This window comes from Danio rerio, chromosome 20, assembly GCF_049306965.1.
Source record: "Danio rerio strain Tuebingen ecotype United States chromosome 20, GRCz12tu, whole genome shotgun sequence".
Taxonomy (NCBI): Eukaryota; Metazoa; Chordata; class Actinopteri; order Cypriniformes; family Danionidae; genus Danio; species Danio rerio.
The window spans coordinates 21403144-21421948 of record NC_133195.1 but is presented as its reverse complement, the minus strand read 5'-3'; the positions used below and the strand labels follow the sequence as shown (position 1 = coordinate 21421948).

The following is an 18805-nucleotide window of genomic DNA, read 5'->3' as shown; positions in this document are numbered from 1 at the left end:
AATTAATTATTATTATTTTAAATAATCACTAATCATTCAGAGTGATAAAAAAAGAATACCACAACTTTGAAAATTGAAAAAGAAAAAAAGTAGAGCTAAGCTCTTTCTGTTGTCAATTTATAGGAAGCTCTGAATTTTAACATATGAGGAACTGCAGCTATCCAAACTGTTACGCCTAAGATGCTACAGAGTATGGAACGAGTTTGAGTATCGGGTTGATGTCACTCGAGTGTTTTGAGAGAGTCATATTGAACATCTATGAACTTGTTTTCTACTGAAAAACACTTTGTTAGATACTCTTCACATTAATAACCCAAGGTTCCATCATTTTTCTTTGATTAAATACATATTTTCAAAGTTGGGGTATTCTTTTTGAATAACCCTGTATTTAATGTAAAGTAACAAATTATTTGTTTTATTATGAAAGTATTGATTAAAAGCATATTTCGTTTGTATATTCTCTGAATTACAGTTCTTTAGAGTCAACCACAACAAAAAAAATGGTATGGGCAGGTCACATTTACAGTTGCAATCAGAATTATTAGCCCCCTATTGATTTTTTTTTCTTTTTTAAAATATTTCTCAAATGATGTTTAACAGAGCAAAGAAATGTTCTCAAATTGTCTGATAACATTTTTTCTTCTGGGGAAAGAAAGTTTTTAATTTTTAAAAAGCCATTAAGGTCAAAATTATTAGCCCCTTTAAGCAATTTTTTTCTCGATAGTCTACAGAAAAAAACATTGTTATACAATAACTTGCCTAATTACCCTAACCTGCCTATATAACCTAATTAACCTAGTAAAGCCTTTAAAAGTCACTTTAAGATGTATAGAAGTGTCTTGAAGTGTCAAGTAAAATATTATGTACTGTCATCATGGCAAAGATAAAAGAAATTAGTTATTAAAAATTAGTTATTAAACTATTATGTTTAGAAATGTGCTGAAAAAACTTCTTTCCGTAAAACAGAAATTGGGGGGGGGAAATAAACAAGGGAGCTAATAACTCAGAGGGTTTAATTATTCTGATTGCAACTGTACATAAAGTCAGAAATTTTAATGGTAAAAAAATTGCAATTGGTCCATCTCTAGTAAAGACCACTCCAAACCTCAAAAAGTGGCAAATTTGAAAACTATTATAAATAATATGCGAACTATTAACAACAAGGGGTGCCCAAAAATTTTGGTATGAAGGGCCAAAAACCAAATATCATCGAGAGCCATGGGCCAAAGATAAATATACCAAACTAGTTTTACATTAAAGTTGCCATGGGTAATTTTCTTATTCATTTCATAACATTAAAAAAGAAAAAGAAAACATTACTTTAAACTGTATTAACTGATGCAGTATACATTATTTTTTAGATATAAATTATTTAAATAACAACAACCATATTTAAAACACAGTGGAGCTCATTGCTGAATATACTAATCAAGCAGAATCTCCCTTTGTCTTGATTCGCTCACCAAAGTCTCTGCATTGTCCTCTGTCCGTTGTGTGTACATTTCTAACTAAATCTGATTAATTTACACCGTTTACATTGAAATGTTTAACTTCAGCTTTTTTGGTAGCTTAACAATAAAACAAACAAATAAAAAGTTACATTAAATTAGAAATGATAATCTCTAAACCATTTTCAGATAGGATGGTGGGCCAAATCAAAAGTTACCATGGGCCAACTTTGGCCCGTGGGACCTAGTTTGGACATCTCTGCTCTTAAAAATACTTCCCCCGATCCCAGTCTCAAAGCGCACTCAATTTTAAGATTATTTAACACATTTACTTCTAGCACTACAAACCTTATAATGAACTGTGCACCAAAAGCAGCATTTAAAACAGCAGTGCCGGAGTGGTATTAACATAATGATGATTACAGCACGACAACAGCACTAATTATCGACACAATGAGCTTTGCAACAAACGTAGTGGCAAATAGGGAGACGGCAGCTTTTCTAATTAACTTTGAACAGCGCTAAAACAGTAATTAACACAGCTGCACAATATGGCGTCTGCAGAACTGTGTTAATAATGGACAAGAACAGACAGACAGACACATCAGCAGATGTACCTGTCGATGCACTGTGCAGCCAGGCAGGCGGTGGTCAGGATTTCTTTGACATGACTCTGCCAGTTGGAGGCCTCGAGTTTACTGAGCCAGCGGTCCATGTTGTGAGACTGATCATTGCAGGCCTCCACCAGCTTTATCAGGCTCTCCTGCAGGATGTTAGATCTGTGGAGGAACACAGGTCAGATTATAGTCACACTTACAGAGATCATTTGTGATTCACAGGGTCCCTCTCTAAGTCAAATGTGAAATATCCTGACTTTCCCAACACTTTCACTTACTAAGAAGATGAATTTCAATGTATTATGAAAAAAGAAGGCAACCTTTGAGCAGTCTCTAGAATTTAGCAATTACAGAATCACAAAACCAAGCAAACGGTATAAAATTTAGAGAAACTTGACATCTTTTTTTAATCTGCTATAGATTTTCCACATTTTGGCCTGCCAGAAAACTGTTCACTGTTTTATATTAAATAACAGTTTATTTGTACATATTTGCTGCGCTTCTCCTTTAATGTGATTCAGCCACAGAAACCACAAATATTATATCATATTTTTATTGTTTAATGCCAATTATCAGCAACAAAAGCAATTTTCGTGGCAAAAACATTTAATTTATAAATTAACAATTATTAAAAACCACAAACAATTGAATACAAACATTAGATAAGATGTTTTATGTTAATACATGATAAAAAAAACTACATTTCTACCTGGCAACACTGCTGAATAACTCAGAGCGAGACACCACAAAACAATACAAGAAATGCCACAAATACCAATTTCAGGACTCTGACAACGGCAATGTTTTGTGAACGAAAGTTCGAAACCATATAAAACCTTTGTGGATTGATATAAATACGTTGCTATGTGGACGGGACCTCAACACATTCATAAGCAGAACTGTTAAACCAAAAATAAAAACTATATAGGCATTTTGGGAAAAAAAAAAAAAAGATTAAAAGCTATAAAGATTAAAGCTACAAAAAACTAAAATAAATAAATAAAATAAATAAATAATAATTTTGTTTCACAGAAAGTTAAGAAATATAACACTAATAATGACAAAATTACATATTATTATTTATACAACAGTTCTGTCTGGTTCTTGAATCTGATTGGCTGACAGCCGTGTGATATTCAGCCAGTAACAGCACTCTTCCACCCTCTTAACCCTTGTGTATTACTCCGCCCACACACAGCAACAAGCACAAAACACTCTACAGCTTGACAAATATTGCTGCTGTTGGACAACATAATGTACCTTTGAGGCTTTTAAGTCGAGAATGTAGTTGTTTAGATTGCAACTATTCAGTTTATTTATAAGAATAGTGCCTATTTTTAAAATAATAATTTCTGAGAGACATCACGTCGGCAGCCATTAGCCTGTCATTAAGCAAAGACAGTTGTCGATGTTCATTCAAAGATAATAAGCATAAAATAAGTCCTAAGAGAAAAACAGCACAATTTCAAACTACAGCTGATCAAATCATTATTAAACAGATAAATGACTTTCTAATACTGCAGTCACACTAGAGTTTGAACTTGTAAAACTTTGCAGTATGGCACTGTGAAAATGGGCGGGAATTAACAAGATGATTAGTAGGGATGTAACGGTATTGTAAATACCGTCATACCGCAATATTAATTTTTTTTGATATTACCGTAGTCGCATGACTCGGTAAAACTATAGGTCTTCTGAGAAAATTTGCTCAGGTGAATGAAGCGAACGGGAGGTAGCGGAAACTACAATTCCCATCAGCCCAGGCTTTGCCATCATCCCTTGCGGTCTGTTGTCGCTACAGATACAGTAATGCGGAAATGGAGTGTGCTGCTAGAAGCGGGCATCAAAAAGAGCTGGAAATGATCGAACCTGATGCGGGTGTTGTCGCCGCACGCGTACTGAATAGCGGTGTTGTTGCGCGCGTTCTGATCAGCTGTGTTGTCGCGCACGTTCTGATCAGCTGTGTTGTCGCGTGCGTACTGTAAAGCGGGAAGGGGGGGTTGAGCGCGCATACTCAAGAGCGGTGTTGTCGCGCGCCTACTGAAGGGCGGGATGGGGGGTGTGACACAGCACACTGTTCAGATTGATGCAGACATGAGATCTCTATCTCACTCATGGCTTGTCCTCTCAAGTGGGGGAAAGACAATGCACAACGTTACCCACTACTGTCAACCTGAGCCAAGTCATATCTCTCTGTTCCAGAAACCTCAGTCCCAAATGAGAGGGGTTTTTTCTGTTGCAGGGGACATTGTAAATGCCCAGAGATACCAGCTTTTACCAGATTATATTTATATGATAATTTTCCTTAAAACCCATCTCTATCTAAGTGAGTGAGTGAGTGATTAAATGTTGAATGTGATGAGTTTTCAACAATACTAAATTGAAACTTTATTTTTTTACATGGTTTAATAATTTTTTGTTATTAAAATTGAAGTTTCTGTTTCAAAGCTTACAGATAGATGACTAATTCGTATGTCATTGACACTTTTGGCACTTTTTTGGAGTATTTTCATAAGTTTTGTTTTTTCCTGTAAATGATTCAATAAATACCGTACCGTGACATTCATACCGAGGTATTACCGTACCGTGAAATTCTGATACCGTTACATCCCTAATGATTAGACATTTAAAAAAGCAAGAGATTGGTTCATGTTTTAAATTTCTGTCCAGAGAGGTCATGTTTTGATACTCGATTGGTCTCACTCAGTCAAGTGATGCGATTTCACAGGTCAGAGTTCACCAAGGTTGAACTTTGCAATGCAGCAAACGGTGAAACTTGTCGCACAAGCTTCCGTTTTTGGTCTGATGCATTCACGTGCGTATTAATGAAAGTCTCCCGATTGCAACAAAAATACTGGCAGATATGTCTGTAGATTGATGGCATTTTACACCGTTCAGCCTTATAATCTTAAAATGTGAGCAAAATCACCTGTTATAACATCACTACAGACATTACGCTAGAGAATCATTCAAACCCTAGCACTAAAGTGACGTTAGTGAATGAGCAACTGTTTTTGCTGTTCTGATGTCAGCAGCAGATGTGAAGGAATGGTGGAAGAACAGAGTTTCTTCTACAAAACGCTTTTGAGACTCTCTGTGTTTGATTTTCTTTTTTTTATACACACGATTTTGCAGTCGAACTGCTGTACAAACACAATATCCCACTCATAGCAGTGCGATGTGGCTGCACTGGTGGGAGGCATGCGTTGTGTCCCACGAGTGATGATATACAGCCACGTTGCACTGCTACTCGTGTGATATTGCTCATATATATATAAACCAAGTCAAATAAATGTAAATAAATAAAAATTAATACAGGAATATACAAAAATTTATACAAATATATAAAGATTAATCGGATACTAGCCTCTCGATGGCTTTATGGATCCTCCTCCACTGCGGGTAGTTCGCTTCTTGTTCAAATCCTCCTCCGCGAGCTTTAGCCTGCTGCGCGACAGCTATAGTACGTGTATCGATGATGTAGCCACGTTTCCCTGCGCAGAGCGTGGCGTTGATCAACTTCTCGTCCTCTTTGCAGCGTCGCCCATTGGTTCCGGTCAGCGGCTGTGCTGCTCGCATCATCACCTGATGACCACAGATAAGAGCACATTATCAGATATTACACAGGTCTACACTTGAGTGAACAACATTAACACAGAGAGCATTTCTGACCATGCCGTTCTTCTTGTGGTAGTAGCTAAGCACAGGAAAACGGCCGCCATGACGAAAAGAAGCAGCTTTGATAAGGCTTTCATCATCGATGTCTTTGGGCACAGTCAGCAGAGACGGGTACGACGGGCACACGCTGAAGTCTTTATTTACCTCGCTCAGTCTCCATTCATCTGTCTGAGAGAGAACAGAAGAAACTTTACAACAGACACTAGCTGGATTTACATCACTGTGTTAATGTGGATTTTAAAGTATCCCAGGAGAAACAATGATAAAGGATACATTTTCAATAAAATTTAACAAAAAAGCTTTAATGTTTGCTTAAGGTGGTGTTAAACTCAAAGAGGTTTGTTTGGACTTGAAAAAGGGTTAATGCCAATAATGGGAGATGAAAACTTATTTGACGAATAAACGTAGCGAATGTCACACCCAAGTGACTTGATAAAAACGCAGCTTCACTTTTTTTTTATTTTGCTTCACGTTAGGATGGAAGCCGGGCTAAAGCATAAAATGTAAACAAATAAAGTATCAATAAAACATTTATTTTATTTCAGGTAATAAAAAATTACAATAAAAGTTCAGGAAAACTGATACAAAATTAACTACTGAAAATATTTTTGTCACTGAAAATGTGGCAAAGAAGAAGTAGAAAAAGAAGAAGAAGATATAAAAACAAAAATAACATTATGTGTAGGAAATATTTCTTAGTCATCATGGCGAAACTTTAGATGTTTAGAAAATGTTGACTTTTTTTAAGTGGAAATCCTAAAAATCAACAGCAGGCAAGTCTTGTCAGCAGGCAAGTCTTGCTTGTATTCTCAATGTATTGTTATAAATAATTATGAGCCAATAAGCAGTTTGAAATACTTACAGATTTACAGTATCATCAGCTTGAAGTTGTAGGATTTTTGGATATAAATTAATACATTTGATTTGCAGCTTGCACAAATCATTGATAAAATAAGAAATGCCTTGAGCAGCATGTTAAGCATATGAATGATTTCTGAATATCACATGACACTGAAGACTAATGATGCTAACAACTTAGCTTCGCATCACAGAAATAAACTATATTGCAAATATTTCACATGAACAATAACATTTATCAAATAAAATCAAGCTTTTTAATTACAGTGCAGTGTTTCCTCTAGGATTTTTTCCAGCTGTGGCGGCAGACCTTTACACAAATCTACCAACTACCTATAGCGTTATTTCAATGACAAATGGAGAAATGTGGTGAGCGCATTATTACAAGACAAGATCGCATTTATGCAATACGAGCATGATTTGATCTGCTGGTTCACATAGAGAACGATCTTAACTAAAAAAATTGAACACTGATACACTGAGAAGCTGTCCAAATTTTTCTGATAACCTCAGTGTCATGACGTCCAGAGATAAAACAATACCATTGACTCCAGGTCTTTGAAAGCCTCTTCTGGTACGAACAACTGCCATCCGTCCTCAATGACCTCGAACAGCGGACGGTAGAAGAACGGGTACATCAGAGACACAGAGTCCAGCGTGGACAGAGCCTGGAGGAGAGATCCTCATAACATAAACACTGACAGCCTACACTGATCACTAGAAAATGTTCAGGTTACCATCAACCAAATGTGTTATTGTCAGCACAACGGAACTTCCATTCAAATAACTAAAATAATTCAATAACTGAAACAAATCATTTTGAATATTAAGGCTGTGAAGCAAATAAGCCATTTCCATAGTGAAAACTGAATGAAAGGTACATGCTTTGAGACCCAATTTGTTTTCCATAATGAAAATAATTGTACACTTTGTGTTGTAACATTAGTATCATAAGCATATTTGCGGCTCTTCTGAGGATATTCCTCCAGATTATTTTCTCTTAGTATTCCTAACAAAACAGTAATATTCAATATCCTTATTTTTGCTGTGGGAAGACATGTTTCAGTTATTTTGGAATATTCGTGGTCTGCTAAAAGTTTTTATTTTTTTTGTTTTAATTAATTAACTTTTAATATTTAAACTGTGAAGAGAAAAATAACACCTCATTGTACACCTCATTTTATTTTATTATTATTTTATTTCAAACCGTTTTGTATTGTTTAAATGTACTACCCTTTCATTATGCTAGTGGCTGTTTTGCCCCCATTGACTTTCATTATAATAACAATTTGCAATTTTAATTGTAAAGCCATGACAGAATATAATCATGCAGTAAATATTGCCAATTTTACCTCTTCCCAACATAGGTAAACCACCAACAATCAAGAATCCATGATAATATGGTGTCATGGTTAACAATAAAAAAGTCATTATAATGGAAGTCAACAAGACAAAAACAGCCTTCAACATAACGGAAGTGTAGTAAATTTGCCCAGAGATTATTGTTGGTTTGTTGAAAACTTACAAAGCCTTATGTCAAAATAATGCTTGCAACCAAAAATCATTCTATTTGCTGAAACACAGAGAAAGTTATCGCCAAATTAAGACTCAAAAAAAATCACCTTGTAGTGGATGAAAACATCCCCAAAAGCACACACTGTAAACACTTCACTGACTGTTTACAGTTTAACAACGGTTACTCCTAGTTCCTTATTATTTTTAAGAGTGAGAATACGTGCATTCTTACCTCAACTGAGCTGGCAATATTAAGACACTCCTCCATGCCTGGGATGTCCAGCTGAATCACTCGCAGGTCTTTACATTTGACAATAATCGTTCCCAGAGACCCGACAAACCTGTGCAAATGTACAGTGAAATGTACTGTTATATTGTGAAATATTATTTCAATTTAAAATATGTGATTATTTGACTGTGTTTTAAAAGTGTCATTCATTACTGCAGTATTCAGTATTAAATAATCCTTTAAAAAACAATTTTTTTTGGTGTTGTGCTTAAAGGTTTAAAACACCCTGGAGTACTCTTTTGAGATTTTAACAGCTTTGTGTGTGTTGAGCATCAGTTACGAAAACATTAGCACTTGTTAGCTTTAATTGTGGGGTAAACTGGATAGTTTTGAGCTTTTGTCAGGTAATTTCATCTTCCGGTTTAAAATAATTTTTGGGGCAGGATCAAAATCGGTGATGTATCGCAAATCTGCTAGTGGAGTGATGACGTGTCGGCTGATCATTATTATTCATAGGGGAGTTTTCTTGTGATATGAGAAGACCTGCTTTTTAAGTATTCATGAGAGCACGTGCTTTCCGAAGGCAAGGTAGACCTACCAAGCTGTGACACCCAATGACTGGGTGAGACCATGTACGCACACATCAAGCAATATTTAGCCATTCATGAAGGGTCGTACGTGTTTGTTTCCATGATTCACTGGGTTTGTTGCATGTTTTTCCCCGCATTGCTGTCAGGGCCGATACAGCAAAGCTGTTGGTTTGCAGCAAGCAGTTTTGTCGGGAGAGCTGTATGAGAATTGAAGAATGGCAGACTTTTATTTTATCAGTTGAGTTTGTTAACATTCACGCCTTTATGCGTCTGCCAACACGACACCTATATCCGTGCTACCATGTTCGCCTATTTTAAAAATTCTAGAGATTACCGGCAGGGCTAATGGTTGGAATAGACAGGGAAAGAGACCAGCTGCACTGCTATTCCCTCTGTCTAAATCCTCCTCATTTGTAGTGTTTACATGATTATCTTTATAATTATATAACAAATTGTGGTTATGTGTATATGAAATTCCGAATAACAAATGTAGTAGGACATTAAATTACAGTTTATTTCTTTGCATTTTAACTTTGTAAACTAAAAAATCATGCGTCTCCTCATGGTTTGGGTCTCATTTTGTGAGCTCCCCTCTTTTATTCCTGGCCACAGCCACTTCATCCTTTTCTCACAGTGCTCCACGGCCATCATGAAGCATTTTATTTTTTTTGAGGTCTACTCTAAGGTAGACTTGAACAGAAAGAGCCGAAAGGTTAAATGACCCTTTAAGAAACATTTCTTCTTAATATAAAATAGACAGTTTTGCTGTTAGTATGTTATTACAGTAGAATACTTACAGCATTATAATATTAGTTATATTATATATATATATATATATATATATATATATATATATATATATATATATATATATATATATATATATATATATATATATATATATATATATATATATATATATATWWTTAGGGATGTAACGGTATTGTAAATACCGTCATACCGCAATATTAATTTTTTTCGATATTACCGAAGTCGCATGACTCGGTAAAACTATAGGTCTTCTGAGAAAATTTGCTTAGGCGAATGAAGCGAACGGGAGGTAGCGAAAACTACAATACCCATCAGCCCCTGCTTGACCATCATCCCTTGCGGTCTGTTGTCGCTACAGATCCAGTAATGCGGAAATGGAGTGTGCTGCTAGAAGCGGGGATGAAAAGAGCTCTCGAGCGCCGAAAACGGAGCGTTTCGAAATGTGTGGATAATGTCTCAGTGTGGATAATGGAAAACGGAGACATCTGAAAACTGAGGCGGGGCTGCAGACATTCGCCTCTCTGATTGGTGCTTTTCCTGAATATTAAGTAGCCTAACACGCACAGTTCAGTCCTGCATCATCTCCGTGTAAGTTCAGACTTCGCAAGTTTGATCAAGGCTGCAGTCTCTTCTTCTCAGTTTGATATGGAAAAGCAGACTATACCGAGGACACGGGTAAATCTTCAAAGGGAACAGTGTACTTTATAACTTCATTCACATCACCCTGGCTTCGTTGTTTCACTTTATTAACAATAAAATGTAAACATGATTTAAGGAACTGCCTATTTTCATTTTAATATTAGCAACTTAGACAGCAGACATGTTGAGGCGTCGTGCTGCATAAGATGAGCGTCATCTTCACTGTGTGGATATTTATAACAAAACGGAGCCGATAACAACACTGCCTCCTTTCAATTTCAGTGAAAATACGAAACACAGCCTCTCTTTTGCTGAGTATCTGTTTTAATAATCGATAATGGCCATTTTAAAAGTATAACATACAATAAGTTTATACATTATAGGAAATAAAGGCAAGCGATCAGTCAATATACAGAATGTACGTGGTTACATTAATCATTAATCATTTTGCGCTCAGCCAAAACACGTTACCTGAGAACAAGTAATAGATTCCAATGACCAAAGTCAGGGAATATGTCGTTAGATAAAGACAACAAGATAAATGAAATATCCCGTTTAATAATTAAATATAGTGAGATTAGATCCAGCGGGAGATGCTTGATGAGAAGTCCGACTAGCAGAGCTCTCATCTGTGTAGATGGGCTGAGTGTGATTAAATGTTGAATGTCATGAGTTTTCAACAATACTAAATTGAAACTTTATTATTTTTACATGGTTTAATAATTTTTTGTTATTAAAATTGAAGTTCCTGTTTCAAAGCTTACAGATAGATGGCTAATTTGTATGTCATTGACACTTTTGGCACTTTTTTGGAGTATTTTCATAAGTTTTGTTTTTTCCTGTAAATGATTCAATAAATACCGTACCGTGACATTCATACCGAGGTATTACCGTACCGTGAAATTCTGATACCGTTACATCCCTAATATATATATATATATATATTTAGAAAAAACCTTCTGATCCAAACTTTCAGTCAACAAAAATATTAAATTGATTAATTTATTATTACAAAAGATATGTTATTATATAAAGAAAATGCTCACAATAACACTTTTTACTTGTTGTCAATGAAAGTCCAGTTATTCCACCACATATTGATTACTTAACTCTTCTGAAGTTATTGATATTAATATGATTTTTTTTTTAATATGGCACTTTTGTTTACATTTTATGCCAAACAAAAAAATTATAAAAAATACTCTATCATTTATTTGATTTTTATTATTATTATTGTATATTTGGACAACACATGCATTAAAAAAGTGAATGCAGAGAATTCTATATATAATTGTTTCCACATACACAGAATATATGTTATGGTAACACTTTATTTTGAGGTATAATTCTCACTATTAGCAAAGCATTAACTAAGACATTTAGCACAATAAACTCTAACTGGCTGCTTATTAATAATTAGCAATAGAATTTTGGAACATAGAACAAAGCCACACTTTAAATAAATACTAACAAACAGCCACAAGCAGGTAATAAAGAGAGTAATTAATAGTGGGAATTGGTACTATAAAAATAAAGTGTTAAACAATTTTTTCATTAATTTATTTATTTATGTGCCTTTTATTTCATATGAGTGAACTTTTCTTCCTTCTTGAAACAGTTTTTCTTTGTGACATGCTGTTTACTGGACGAAAAGTCTTGAAATGTGTAAAAATCTGATGGTTTCAAAGCATACAGTCTGACCATGTCGAGGAAACAATATTTATGGAAGGTGATAAAACATTATATATTAGCATAAACACAGTATAAAATTATGATTAGAGATGCTCTGATCCAATATTTGGTGCTTGTATTGGCCCAATACTGCTATTCTTTGCCAAAATGAGTACGAGTCAGAAGTTCTGAACAGAACTGACGCTGTGCATATGAATATTTATTACTATTGTGCTCCACAAGTCAGAAAAAATAAATGACATTAAACAGAAAAGTTTTGCACATATTGCAAGTCCTCCAAAGCCATTCAAGCGCATAATGTAAAAATTGAGAAATATTTAAGTCATTAAATTAACTCTTCTGTCTGCTACGGCTGTCACTCATTCAGCATGATAAAACTCTGCTAGATCCCTCACTGTTCCCTTTATTATACTTTATGTGCAGATAAAGGTCTGTGGTTTTGCACAAAAGAACTTTATCTTGCTAGATTCTTTTCATTCTGGAGCGCTGCATGCTGTGCGTCTTTCTTTTTTGCATTTGTGTTTTGTGCCTCTCTCTATTGAAATCCTTTAAATTAAGACAGATTTGCACACAGAAAAAAGATTAATAGCCTGTCTTGTTCTGCTTTAACATCACATATAGTTGTCCCAGCTAAAAGCAGTGTAATCATTTTAATTTGTAGTTTTTCTTGAATGCATTTTTCTTTTCTTTTTTATTAGAATATGCAAAAAAGTACATAAATTGGGATTATACAAAAACAAAGAAACATTAAAAAAACAAAAACAACAACAATATAGTCAGGGATTGGTAGGTGCGTGCGTGTGTGTGTGTGTGTGTGTGTGTGTGTGTGTGTGTGTGTGTGTGTGTGTGTGTGTGTGTGTGTGTGTGTGTGTGTGTGTGTGTGCGTGCGTGTGTGTGTATGTAAAGGTAACTTGGTCAACAGGTCAGAGTACATAAGGAACAATAACAGTCAATAAATGAAGCAAGTATCGCAGATATAAGTAAAACAGATAGAAAGAAACCAGTGGTAAGGAGTAACAACAATGCTTAGTAATGTATGATGGTAATAATGACAGTAAAACAAAAGAACAACAGTAATAATAACTCACAATAATAATAAATCACAAGTACTACACCAACTACTACTACTACAGAAAGTTACTTATATTACAACTACTACTGCTTCTACTACAGCCACAACAACGACTATAGGTATCACAATGTCTACTAATACTGATACTACTACAATGACTACTACTACTGATACTACTACAATGACTACCACTACTGATACTACTACAGCGTCTGCTACAACTAATACAAAAACGTCTACTACTACTACCGCAATCACTGCTACTACAATATCTACATCAACAACATCTACTACTGATACTACTACACCAACAACGACATCTTTACTACTTCTACTACCACTACACCAACGACATCAACTACTACAGACTTTTGCTTTTTTATTTAGACTTACGATCAATCTTTTGATTATTTGGAACTTACATTTTCGTGAATACATTTTCTCATATTTACATTTTACTAGCTATAGCAATACTGAATTTTCACATCACAGGATATGCAATGTCAAGTAGGGGATTATAGTTGAGCAGACCTCACAGTCAAGAACAATGATTTGTGGATTTACTGCAAAGTTCAATTAGCAAAGAGCTTATCAACTGCATATGTTTTAAGGTCATGACAATAACATAATGCACTGTTGGTTTTATTTGAGTCTTTGTTTTATTATATTTATCTAGGTTTTTAATTTACTTATTACATTTTATGCACATGTACATGTACATCCCCTATAAAACGAGAAATTGTTTATATATTTAGAATTCTTTCCAATTAGAGCTATTCAATCATCTGGTGAAGTTGATTTCATTTGGCAATGCACAGCTAGAAATAAACAAATAAAAATAAAGAGACCACTTGTAAAAATGTCAGTTTCTCTGCATGAACTGTATTTAAGTAAGTGTGGTTGTGTAAAATGTTAAAATTAGTTTTTTTTCTGTAAATTTCTAAAAAGATTTCTTCTGAAATTCAAAAACTGAAATGCTGTAATTTAGAGCTTTTTTTTCAGAAAGTAACAATTTGTCAGAATAAAAAGTGTTTTCATTTGTTGCGATTGAAAATCAGGGTTATTCCACCAAATACAACCTGGACTAATTGAAAAAGCATGCCTCAGCCGACTTTTTTTGTGAAACCTAAAATGTGGTTCTTGTTTTGTTGCACGTTTTTAAATATTAAATCCATCAGAGGGTGCTGTCTACATTGTGATTTTTGTGCTTGTACCATCCACAAGAAGGTAGGGTTTGGCGTACATTCAACTTTAAATTATGAACATTGTTAAGTTGTGTTGCTGTGCAAAGAACTGAAGGAAAATAATCATTTATTCATTAATAATAAATCCCTGTAAATATCACTAGTGTGAAAAGAAACAAACGTTGTTGGCAAAGAATTCATTTTACCTGGAAATGGCAGTCAAATGGTGTAGGCTACACAAAGGTGTAGGCTGAAGCATGTATTTCCAAAAAGTCTGCACTGTTTTGGTTTTGTGCAAAAACTATTATGAACATGTCTGAGAAAATTGCATCTTTTTTTATTTATGCTCTAAATAGCTGTGTTTCCACTATCGCGCTTGAAGCGAGTGAGCCAGGGCGAGCCAGGTCCAGTCGTGCTTCCACTGTCACTTCCGGGGCAAAATCAGGCCAAAGCAAGGCTTTCTTGGGGCCAGCGGCCAGCCTTTTTCTGCCCGCCGAATTCCTTGAGCCAAAGAGGGCCAGCTGGGGCTTCGAGGAGGAGTGAAAGGAGAGGCGGGCTTTGCCCGAGTCTGGTAAAGATGGCATGCCGTCATTAAACTAGTTTTCCGATTGCACACGAGTACATACGTCAAACAGATAAATTAATAAGGGAAAGAAAACATATAGCTGGTCAGTTTAAGATATGCTATTCCATAAAACAGGCTAGAGGTATTTTTGCTTATGATCACGCTTATGTTTCCCTTTTAGAATAAAAAAGTTTTCATTTAAAAGGGATTTTTCTTTGCTGCATCCTCCTTGATGTTTCAAAAACGCATAATAATCTTTACACCATATTAAAGACACAGCAGCAAGTAAAGGTTGTCGAGACTTTTTGTCAAGTTTAAAGGTGTGTTTGTGCATGATACATGCGTACTGTATGTGAGTGTGAGACCGGCAAAAGAGCACTCGCTTGACAGCTCTGTTGATGCCGCTACCGGCTTCTTTCTTTTTTTATTTATTTTGGAGATAATACACAGAAGAAATACAACAGAAAGACATAAAACTTTACAAATGACATGCCCATTTTTTATGGCTCAAAACAATAGTGTCATATCTTGAAAAAGTAGCCTAAGCTTTATTGAAATAATTAAAAATAAAATCTGCTGAGGGCAATGAAATAAAGGCTATATTTTATAACTTGTTCTTATGTGCTGAAACACTTAACACTTTGCTTTACTTAAGATCACCTTATAATATGCAACATCTTTAAATAAAGGGAATTAGCTATTAATTGTCATATAGCCTATAGGGAAATATTAATATGTTTTAGGTCTCTCATTTGGGCTGAATGTTTAAGGACGTCTATCAAAACGAGGATGTTATAAAACACCTTTCATACCGTGTTATTACCAGATAATTTCTGTGGTTCTATATTATGGATGGGTGCGCTCACTGCGCTGGGTCCCTCTGTTAGTGGTAAGACCACTGGATACACGATGACAACAGTCGGTCGGCGAGTAAACAAATATAATGAACAGAAACACACAGGCCTGTGCGTATAGACATATAATGTAATGCTGTACAGTGATGTGTCGTTTGTTTGTTTCGGTTGTCTTCATTTTAATGAGTTCAATATGTTGCGATGGTGTGCTTTGTCTGCCTGATTCCCGCTAAAGTGGGCGGGTTGTGTGACGTTTGATTCGGGGGACAATCTGGAAGCAGGGTTTGCGCAACGCGCTGTGAGCTACTTGCCCGATAGTGGAAACGCGACATGATTTCAGCCTCACTGCTCAACCTTCCATGGGAGATTGGCCCGGCTCGATAAAAGCCCTGGCTCACACTGGCCCGACAGTGGAAATGCGGCTAATGATAATTCCATTTTACTCAAGAACATAACTATAAATTTTAAATTCAGAGCAATTGATATTTTTCTTCTTACATTTTTTTGCTATTAAACAGATTTTTAGATAGCAGTAGGTACGTCACATGTGAAAAATAGTACAATCTGCTGGGTTTTAAGCATCCAAAGTAATAATTGAATATAACTATGCAAACAATCAAGACTGAATTTCAATTTTAAAAAAAATCCATAGCAATATCTTAGTTTTTTATTTTACTATCTTAGAAGAAACCACATAAAAAATTGGCAGAGGTACCTTTTCTCAATAGAGTCAATGTTGGCATGGAGCAGCCAGAGCTCCTCAGTGTTGTCCTGGCGGGAGGACAGGATGATGTGATGTCCTGTCAGGCACAGGGTGCCCTCCACAGTGGGCATGAAGGGTCGGTGGAGGATCACCCCATCCACACGAGGAGTTTTGATCAGCTCTGCAAACTCCATGATGATTTGAGCGGTTCAACAATCCTGGGAAGTCAATGAGACCAAAAACATTAAGTGAAACAGTGATGAATACTGCAGTACCACTTTACTGTTGTTTTTATTTAAAAGATTGTTAATGTGTCATTTCTGGTTGCAAATGTCAAGTAGGCATGTGATGGTTTATTATTATTTTATTACAGTTAATAAAAATATATTAACATAATATAATGTAATATCTGACATAAGCTGTAAAGGGGTTACTTTAACTTTACTTTTATAACAATAAAAAAACGAACACTACATTTGGTATTTTGCTTTATTGTATATACATTTTCAAAATACACAAATGTTTTTAATAAACTGACTTGCAAAATATTAATAAAGAACAATAGATAATACTTTACAAAAGTATTAGTTAATGCATTAACATCAACAGTGTTTGTTAAACAACATCACCATTTTTATTGTCGGTTATGAAAGTCACTATGTGAGATGATGAGATTTTTTTCTTGATTAAATCTTGACTTGTCGAGGGTAACCAATGTGCAAGACTACACGTACCTTCAGATAGGATTAAACTTATGATTCCTTTACAATATTAAGATGTTTTCTTTGAAGATTAAATATATATTTCCTGCCTTGGGTTTCTTATTAAACACTTCGCCTGAACTGCTGCGAAAGAGACTAGAAAATGAAAGCAAATAAGCAGCAGCAGCAAGGAAAAATCAGGCGTTATGTTACTGTTAGTTTAAAAAATACAGCTGGATGCTATCCGTTATCAAATCCATTACAATAAATAGTGAAAACTATTCATTTTAATTACTTATTAAACATTAACTAGTTTACATCAGCTAATTTAACAAATGCTTTACAAGAAGTTTTGATTGTCAATGTAATTAACTCATGTTAACAAATTGAGCCTGTGAGGAACACCTCTGCCAATACAACATTCTGAATATTCATAAAAGGCACTGGACGTTTAAGTTTATTACAGTTACACATATGGCAATTAATACCACAAAAAAAAAAACTAAAACAGCATAACTACACCTCTACTATGGACCATTTTTAGGGATGTAAACAAAAACAATAGTACAAACATATTTTCCTGTTTTACATTCGTCATTTTTATAGCATACGAGAATTCAAAAGAAGCCACATATTGATAAAAATGTTACGATAGCTGTTTTAACGTGAAGTTATGATGAAACTGCCTCTTGGTAAAGTTATGAAATAGTTTGAGAACAAGCAGGAAATGTTCATTGGTCGATGACATGACCACATTGAAATGGTCTATAATATAATATAATGTAATATAATATAATATAATATAATATAATATAATATAATATAATATAATATAATATAATATAATATAAGGCGAGGCAGTGGCGCAGTAGGTAGTGCTGTCGCCTCATAGCAAGAAGGTTGCTGGGTCGCTGGTTCGAACCTCGGCTCAGTTGGCGTTTCTGTGTGGAGTTTGCATGTTCTCCCTGTGTTCGTGTCGGTTTCCTCTGGGTGCTCTAGTTTCCCCCACAGTCCAAAGACATGTGGTACAGGTGAATTAGGTAGGCTAAATTGTCCGTAGTGTATGAGTGTGTGTGTGAATGTGTGTGTGGATTTTTCCCAGAGATGGGTTGCTGCTGGAAGGGCATCCGCTGCGTAAAAACTTGCTTGATAAGTTGGCGGTTCATTCCACTGTGGCGACCCCGGATTAATAAAAGGGCTAAGCCGACAAGAAAATGAATGAATGAATAATATAATGTAACGTTATCTAATATAATATAATATTATTTTGGTCGTATTTTATGACGATCAATTACTTATTCAACTAATTATATTCAATATTAATACGTAATTTAGATGCATTTGATGAGACGAAAATAATTATTGTCTTTGCCTTTTTCACATGATTCAGGACAGGTTGCAAAATAAGACGATACCGAGACAACACGAAGAAACAATAAGACACATTGCTCTATTTTAACGTTACTTGAATCAGTTTATATTATGACAGCCGCGTGCCTTTATAAATGATAATCAAGACATAATTAATACATTTGTCTAATATTTTTCTGTTCGCTGTCATCACACTGGGAGTACAACAGACAGGATTCGTGGCTATGGGTGGGAAAACGCTCGTACTAAAAACGGCACAGTGAGAAATCTGCAGATGCAGTTTAACGTGTCAAGAGCTAAATATGCGTCTTAAAACAT

The 18805-nt window shown here is 35.1% G+C and overlaps 1 protein-coding gene across 4 annotated transcripts in view; it reads right to left on the bottom strand.

Annotated features, from left to right (window-relative positions):
• The window catches only part of mtmr9 (myotubularin related protein 9), a 47183-nt gene that overhangs the window by 28288 nt on the left and 90 nt on the right, over positions 1 to 18805 (bottom strand). For 3 of the 4 annotated variants that reach the window (XR_012395636.1, XM_073932884.1, XM_005160464.6), the window contains exons 2-7: positions 16428 to 16633; positions 8349 to 8457; positions 7144 to 7269; positions 5738 to 5911; positions 5433 to 5650; positions 2066 to 2227 (exon numbers count right to left, since the gene is read on the bottom strand). Coding sequence is in view for 3 of the 4 variants with exons in the window: in XM_073932884.1 (XP_073788985.1) it covers positions 2066 to 2227; positions 5433 to 5650; positions 5738 to 5911; positions 7144 to 7269; positions 8349 to 8457; positions 16428 to 16609 (971 nt within the window). In the remaining variant the exon portion in view is untranslated. Of the gene's footprint in view, positions 1 to 2065; positions 2228 to 5432; positions 5651 to 5737; positions 5912 to 7143; positions 7270 to 8348; positions 8458 to 16427; positions 16634 to 18805 lie in introns of those variants that run through there. The other variant, NM_001045070.1, reaches the window with a different exon arrangement.